Source organism: Pygocentrus nattereri, chromosome 18 (assembly GCF_015220715.1).
Source record: "Pygocentrus nattereri isolate fPygNat1 chromosome 18, fPygNat1.pri, whole genome shotgun sequence".
Classification (NCBI taxonomy): Eukaryota; Metazoa; Chordata; class Actinopteri; order Characiformes; family Serrasalmidae; genus Pygocentrus; species Pygocentrus nattereri.
The window spans coordinates 11,183,033-11,190,082 of NC_051228.1; the positions used below are offsets into that span (position 1 = coordinate 11,183,033).

At 39.3% G+C, this 7,050-nt stretch overlaps 1 protein-coding gene across 1 annotated transcript; it reads left to right on the forward strand.

Annotated features, from left to right (window-relative positions):
• Positions 1–3,735: 3,735 nt before the first annotated feature.
• Positions 3,736–7,050, forward strand: LOC108441081 (histone H2A.Z). The gene is made up of 5 exons (XM_017720372.2): positions 3,736–3,882; positions 5,145–5,222; positions 5,312–5,425; positions 5,659–5,788; positions 6,685–7,050. Exons 1-5 carry the CDS (start codon positions 3,880–3,882, stop codon positions 6,744–6,746), a joined length of 387 nt encoding a protein of 128 aa, XP_017575861.1. The 5' UTR covers positions 3,736–3,879; the 3' UTR covers positions 6,747–7,050.

Consider the following 7,050-nt stretch of genomic DNA (forward strand, 5'->3'; position numbering starts at 1 on the left):
GCTTATGTCTTTTCTGTGGCTTTTGGCATTCTGTATATTTGGTGTCAATGCAGCTGGACTGCATGTCAATATACTCTTTAAAAAGATGGTTCTTCTACAGTTCTTTAGTAAAGCCAGTGGTTCAGTAGTTCACCATTGTTACAGTAGACAGTAGGAGTGGGGAAAAACTCTTAGGTGCATAGCGATGCGGACGTTAAAGATTCTGAATCGATTCACAAACGTCAATCTGTGTTCTAAATAATGTTTCATTTATACTGTAATGTTGACGGAACGTTAAAGGCATAACTTGGAAGTGGGTTAGTGCAGCGCCCGGACACTCTGTGGTGGCACGTAACAAAACCACAGCTGGATGAACGAGAAATCCGACCAGCTCCCTCTACATTAAAGCCAGGTTAGTCACAACCCAGATGTTAAGTGCCATTTTGTCCTTTCAACAAAAATCAGACCGCCTCAGGAGCCTTAACATTGTGTCCTCAGTTTGTCAATATGCTCTAATGTCCTTGTATAAGATAAAAAAAAAATCTGCTTTGAGCTTTAGCTAATGTTTTATAGCTGCTTTCCTCCAATTTCTGCCAGAAAACTTTTCCTCAAAATTAGATCAGTTTCTTGTAAAACGTCTCTCAACGTTCAACTGATTTATGAGGCTAAAGTCGCTTCACATTCTCCAGCTTCTCATTTGAATTTTCCCGTTCCACCTTAAATTCTACCTGAGGCGCCGAATGTAGTTAATTGTCGCACCGTTTAAGGTGGAACGGGAAAATTCAAAAGAGAAGTGACTTCATCTGGGCAACTTTTTAGTGTTTGACAGTCTCTAGTTGCAGATTTAATGTACCGGGAAATGCGAAAAGAAAAGTTTTTGAGAAAATTTTGCTCTAAAATGTTTTGTCTGATTTCCCACTGGTTTACCATTATCATCATTACTTATAAAACCTCAGAAGACGTGTATTTTCACTGGTGGTTTGGATAATGAATAAAAGGCATTTGCATTGTAGACACAATGACCCCTGGTTCCTATCACCACCTCCTTTTGTCAACAATGAACCACAAACCACTCTGTAAGCAGACATTATCGATCACACCCATCACTATCAGCTGTTATTACCTTCCTTTGTGTAGATCCAACATTTCAGAGGTGGACTGAGATGCCTACTTGCTGCACAAATAATGGCCCAGTCAAGAAGCACTGCACTTGGTAGGCCGTGTTCTCAGTGCTGCAGTTGCAGTGAAATCAGTTCATTCATCAACATCCAATTGGGATACTGATGGATGTCGACAACGAACCCAATCCCATCACTGTGTGGACCACTCTCAGCACTGCAGTGACTCTGTCCTGGTAGTAGGATAATGAATGTTGGAGCACACCTGAATCTATGTTTAATCAGTTGGTCTACCTCTTCAACAACTGATCACATGCACTCCTGCTTTATTGGAATGAAAGCCTGCAGCCAGACAGGTGCTTTGAGAAAAAGATTGGACAAATATGGTTGCACTGAATGGATAAGACAGCAGCGCTGCTGGAGTTTTTAAACGCAGTGTCTACTCATTGTCCACTCTATTATCCACACCTACCTTGTAGATGTGAAGTCAATAAAACAATAGCTCATCTGTTGCATCACAGTTTGTGTTGGTCATCCTCCAATCCTTCATTTGTGGTCAGTTTCTGGCTAAAGGACACTGTTGGCTGGATATTTAAGATAATTCTTAGTCCAGCAGTCACTCAGTTTAAAACGTGTACCAGCGCCACATACCGTTAACATACCACTATCATGGCGATGTCACTGTAGAATGATGAGAATGACATACCACCCAAATAATACCTCCTCAGTAGTGGTCCTGACCACTGATGAATGCTATAAATAACTAGATTAACCAAGTATGCAGAGAAACAGATGGACTACAGTAATTGCAGAAGTATGAAGTGCACCTAGGGTGGAGCTGATAAAATGGACAGTGAGTGTAAATATGAGATTGGTGTATTTAATAAAGTGGCCAGTGAGTGTAATCAGTTTCTGATTATTTAATGTATCATCTCACAGTAAGTACAAAATGTGTGGACATTTTCTAACAAATCAAGTTCTTACAGCCTTATTTAGTGTTTATCATTAAAGCAAATTTACAAAGGTGAATATATGTGTAATACATATACAGCCAGCATATTAATGAAGGTATTAACTCTATTATGAGAGCAACATTTAAAAAAAATATCTCTTTTCTTACATAAAACAGACTTGTTTATAAAAAAAATCACTATAAATATAAAGTGTCCTTTTCTTATGCACCAGTCATTTAAAACATGCCAGTAACAGTTAAAATATACCAAAACATAAAAAGTATAAAGTAATTTGCATGAAATAACTCCCTGGAATAGGCTTCTGGCCACTAATACACACACACACACATTTTCTAAGATGCTTATCATTCTGGGTCACAGGGGGAGCTGGAGCCTATCCCAGTGGTCACTGGGTGGAAGGCAGGAAACACCCTGGACAGGTCGTCCATTGCAGGGGCCACTAATAAAGCGTACGCATTAATGCTAAAAAAATGCTAGATTCCTACAAACAAAAAAAAGGCTAAAATAATTGTTAACAAAATACACACACACACACACACACACACATTTACTAAGCTGGAGCCTATCCCAGTGGTCACTGGGCAGAAGGCAGGATACACCCTGGACAGGTCACCAGCCTATTGCAGGGTGTGAACAAAATATAATTTGAAATAAAAATTTAACAATAGCTGCGTAAGTGGCTGCATAAATGACACTTGTTTGCAACTTGGTAGATTCATTCCGCTGCCACACAGTGTTGCTTCTAGGCAACAAACATGTTTCAGTAATTTCTCATAACAGAAAAAGTATTTATATGACACTGAATGTTAAAAAATGAACTTCACTCTGTGAATCATGTCAGATGTGAATCATGTTTCCAGATGAGTGAAAAATGATTAACTTGTTTTTCTGATGATAATGTAGAAACATCATCAACCAAAATGACAAAAGAGACCATCAAGAGATCAAATACAAGCTTTTGCTTTATTTGAGCTTTTCTTTTCATTATTGACCTTTTTGTTGTCATTGTGAAAAGGGGGAAATTGGTTTGTTAACCTGAGGCAACTTTGTGCAATAGAGGGTTAATTGAGTTTCATTCCAAAATGTTATATATATTCATTTGTAGCAATTTTGGATATAATGAGTTTTTGAAAAGATATTAATCATAATATAGCATTGATGTCTCTTGTACACTCTGTAAAAAGATGGGTCTTCAAAGGTTCTTAGATAAGGAGAATGGTTTTATTTCCATTATTTCATGTTTAAAAAGTTCTTTGCATGGTGAAATGGCTCTTCAGATTGATGAAGTGTGTTTTATATGGTTCTACATAGAACCAAAAAAGAGTACTTTTTTCCTGAAGAACAGACAAGGATTTAAAATGTCTGCCTGCTTTAAAATGAGGACACTGGCGACTATAATTTCGTCCATTTTAATGTCAAACTGGCGCTGACTAGTTGTTTAAACGTGTAATGTCATATAAATTGCATTGTTTTTTTCCCACCCGTATTTAAGCATGTCCCACCTCTTAGCGCCTGATGACGTTCCATTTGCTCCGCTGTAATTGGCTAGCAGCTGGTGACTATGACTTACTAGCCAATCCTGACGCAGGAGACGGAATCTTATTAGCAGCGAGAGTCGAAGCGCAGGGGGCGGGATTTGTCTAAATACGGGTGGGGAGAGGAACCAACGCGCTTCAGTTATGTAAAGCATCTCCCGCCATTTCAGCACCACCTACCGCCTGATTCATTATCTTTCCGTCTTTCTGTGGCCGCAGTAGATTCGGCTCACACATTCTGGCCATTGACTCTTCAAATCGCTATCCGTTGACATGGTAAGATTTCCCCCCGGTATTTCTGCTGCCTGCTTGTTTTTCTCTCCTCGACCAAAACTACACCTTCTCCCGTTTCCGTTCGAGATTATTTAAATTCATGTTTGTGTAGATTTAGGTCTGAAGCCGAACTGGCACAGCTAGCTCGCTAGCCTATCTAAAATTTAGCCACACAGTTTAGCGCAGCTGCGATGATTTCGGTAGCAAAAACGCCAGCATCGAAGTATAAAAGACATTTTTGTCTTGTGGGAGGATCTGCGCTAAGGTTATAGTGCCAGTTATTTGTAGTGAGGCATTTACTAACCTTAACTTGGTTACTTTTCGCGGAAGAGGTGGGCCAATGTTCACGCTAGCTGGCTAACATTGTAGTTAGCTAATGGAAGCCCTAGGCTGATTCTCAAATATTTTTATTAGACGTGTGGCTACGTTAATGCATTATTTGGATGAACGCGTTGTTCGTGTGTACAGTATACTCCGTAGAGAGTAGGGAACAGTCTAAGATGCAAGATATTTACAGATTGTGTTCGTGTACGATTTCAGACGCTGGTTAAACCAGTCGTGGCTGGCTAACGTTAGCAAGGTAGCTTTTGCGCCCGGCAGAAGCGGCAGGCGAGTGAAGTTAGCTAACGTTAGTTAACGTTAATTAACTGTATCCAGCTAACCTTAGTTTTTTTGTGATTTTATTATTATTTTGCTGTAAACCAGTTATTTTTTAACAAAAAAATTAAATGCTGAAAACATTGTTAGCTCATCAGCTAAAGGTTAAATTACTCTGTTAACTGGCCAACTGCTAGTTAGGTTCGCTAAGCTCGCTAGCTAGCTAGTTAGCTTTGTTTGGTAGGTAGTTTCCCTTGAAGTTGCTGAATTTATAGGGAAGTCTAAAAACGTTGTGAATTAGATGCCTCTGCACGTTATATTTTTTTTCCTAGTTTACTAGTTAACAACACTCCAAGATGGATTATTGTGCTTTAGATATAGTTAAATATTAAGTGGGTTTCACTGGTGTTCAGAAATGCTGGCAGTCTTTAATAACTAAAAGACAAAGAGAGTTGTTGCATTCAAAAGGCGTGAAACGGATCTTAAATTGACTACACGTGTGTAATTTTGTTAAATACATGGTTTTAAAGGATTTATTTAAGCAGTAGAGTGCTGTAAAGTGTATTATCTTAAGAACAAGTACTTGGCTTTAAGTGTATATTCATCGGTTACAATTAGGTTTCTGTTTTTGTGCCTTTTTCCCACCCTGGTTTACTTCTGTTCACTAGGCAGGAGGAAAGGCTGGGAAGGACAGTGGCAAAGCCAAGACAAAGGCAGTTTCCCGCTCCCAGAGGGCTGGTCTGCAGGTAAGTGTGTCTCTACCCCACAGTCATTTCCAGATACGCTGTAGCAGATTCAAAAGAGTGCGTTATGACTGTTTTGGTTTGTTCTGTAGTTCCCGGTAGGTCGTATTCATAGACATTTGAAGACACGCACTACAAGCCATGGACGTGTTGGTGCCACAGCGGCTGTGTACAGCGCAGCCATCCTGGAGTACCTCACTGCTGAGGTGAGGTTTGAGCCATATAGTGCCTCACGCAACTTGAGCCTAATCAACTTGTGAATCAGCAAATTATCCAGTTATTTCCTGTATTGATGAATAACTATTGGAATTTGGTCTTGTGCTTAATTTAACATATTTATACCTTCTGATTTGGGTACTTAAACTCTTGCATACAGAAGCTTTCTGCTTGCACTCTACTATTCCAGTCTTACCTGTGTGTGTGTGTGTCTGTGTCTCAGGTGTTGGAGTTGGCAGGTAATGCTTCAAAGGACTTGAAAGTGAAGCGTATCACTCCGAGGCATTTACAATTGGCCATTCGTGGTGATGAAGAATTGGATTCTCTCATCAAAGCCACGATTGCTGGTGGAGGTCAGTTTATCTTGCAGAACATTCTTCTGTTCTTCGTTAAACCTTTGGAAAGGATTGCAACAAAACTGCACTGGAGAAGACGAATCTCGTCATGTTCAGTTGCTGTGCCCAAATGAGACTTCAGATTGCTGATGGAATATAGTAACATCTAAATACAGAGTATCCTACATTGATACCTAGGGCTAGACGGTGTTGATACACTTAAGAGTTGTTAAGAGATGTTTTAAGTAGATCATGGCGTTGCAGCATCAGATGGGAAATGACTTGTTGTAGAGAAATTTGCCAGTTTTTTTACAGTGGTGGTGACGGGAATCAGAGATTGTGACTTCAACGCAAATATAACCATTTTATTATGGACAATTTAAAACACCATTTTATATGTTATGGTGTTAATGCTAAAATAGTGGTAAATCTGGTGGGGGAAGGGGTTCGAAATGTTTAGTTCAGAACGTTTTTGTGAAACTATATCAAAATGTTTCAGAATCAAGTAGCGTAACCATGTAATTGCTTCTGAGCTGGCTTTCTGAGACAATAAATGCCTGACATTTGGTTCCTATTATCACCATTGAACAATTCTTGTTTTGTCATTTTCTCTGGAAGAGAGAATTTCAAATTAAGCCACACAGAGTGACTTTGCACCTTAACCATGGACCAACAGCTTGTATCCAGTCATGCTGCCAGAGTATAGAATAGAATGTTACTATGACTGTAATAGTAATGCTCAGTATCTAACAGTTCTTTTACCACTGAAAAGCAGTATTATGGCATACTGGTAGCATTATGGATATCCTGCCTTTAATTGTTGTGTATTCAAGTGCAATTGTCTCAATATATACTGGTACAAGTTCCACTTCCTGCTGATCATAATAACCTGCTTTCTTTTGTGTCTGTTTTAGGAGTCATTCCACACATTCACAAGTCACTGATTGGAAAGAAGGGCCAGCAGAAGACTGTGTAGAAGACATTTTGTCATGTTTGTATAGTTAACGGCAATCAGCGTGGACAGCGTTTGTTTTTATGTTTTACCCTTTTGTCTGGTTATGTTGTAACAGTAGTATTATCATGAATAGTGGTTAGGCTTTTGATGTACTAAGGTGGGTTCTCAAGGTGGGAGGGGTGTACAGGTGATGGCCAAGGAAAACAAACAGGTCCTTTTTAAATGGGTTAACAAAGGTATGGGGTTTTGAGTGTAATATTACAGAATCATTGGCCTGTGTCCTCAACCTGTTTTATACATAAAATGTTGAACTTTTCTTAAATCA

Coding starts and splice junctions, on each gene's coding strand:
- LOC108441081 (XM_017720372.2), top strand. Junction 5,426..5,658: donor TGGAGTACCTCACTGCTGAG/GTGAGGTTTGAG, acceptor TCTGTGTCTCAG/GTGTTGGAGTTGGCAGGTAA. Junction 5,789..6,684: donor AGCCACGATTGCTGGTGGAG/GTCAGTTTATCT, acceptor TGTCTGTTTTAG/GAGTCATTCCACACATTCAC.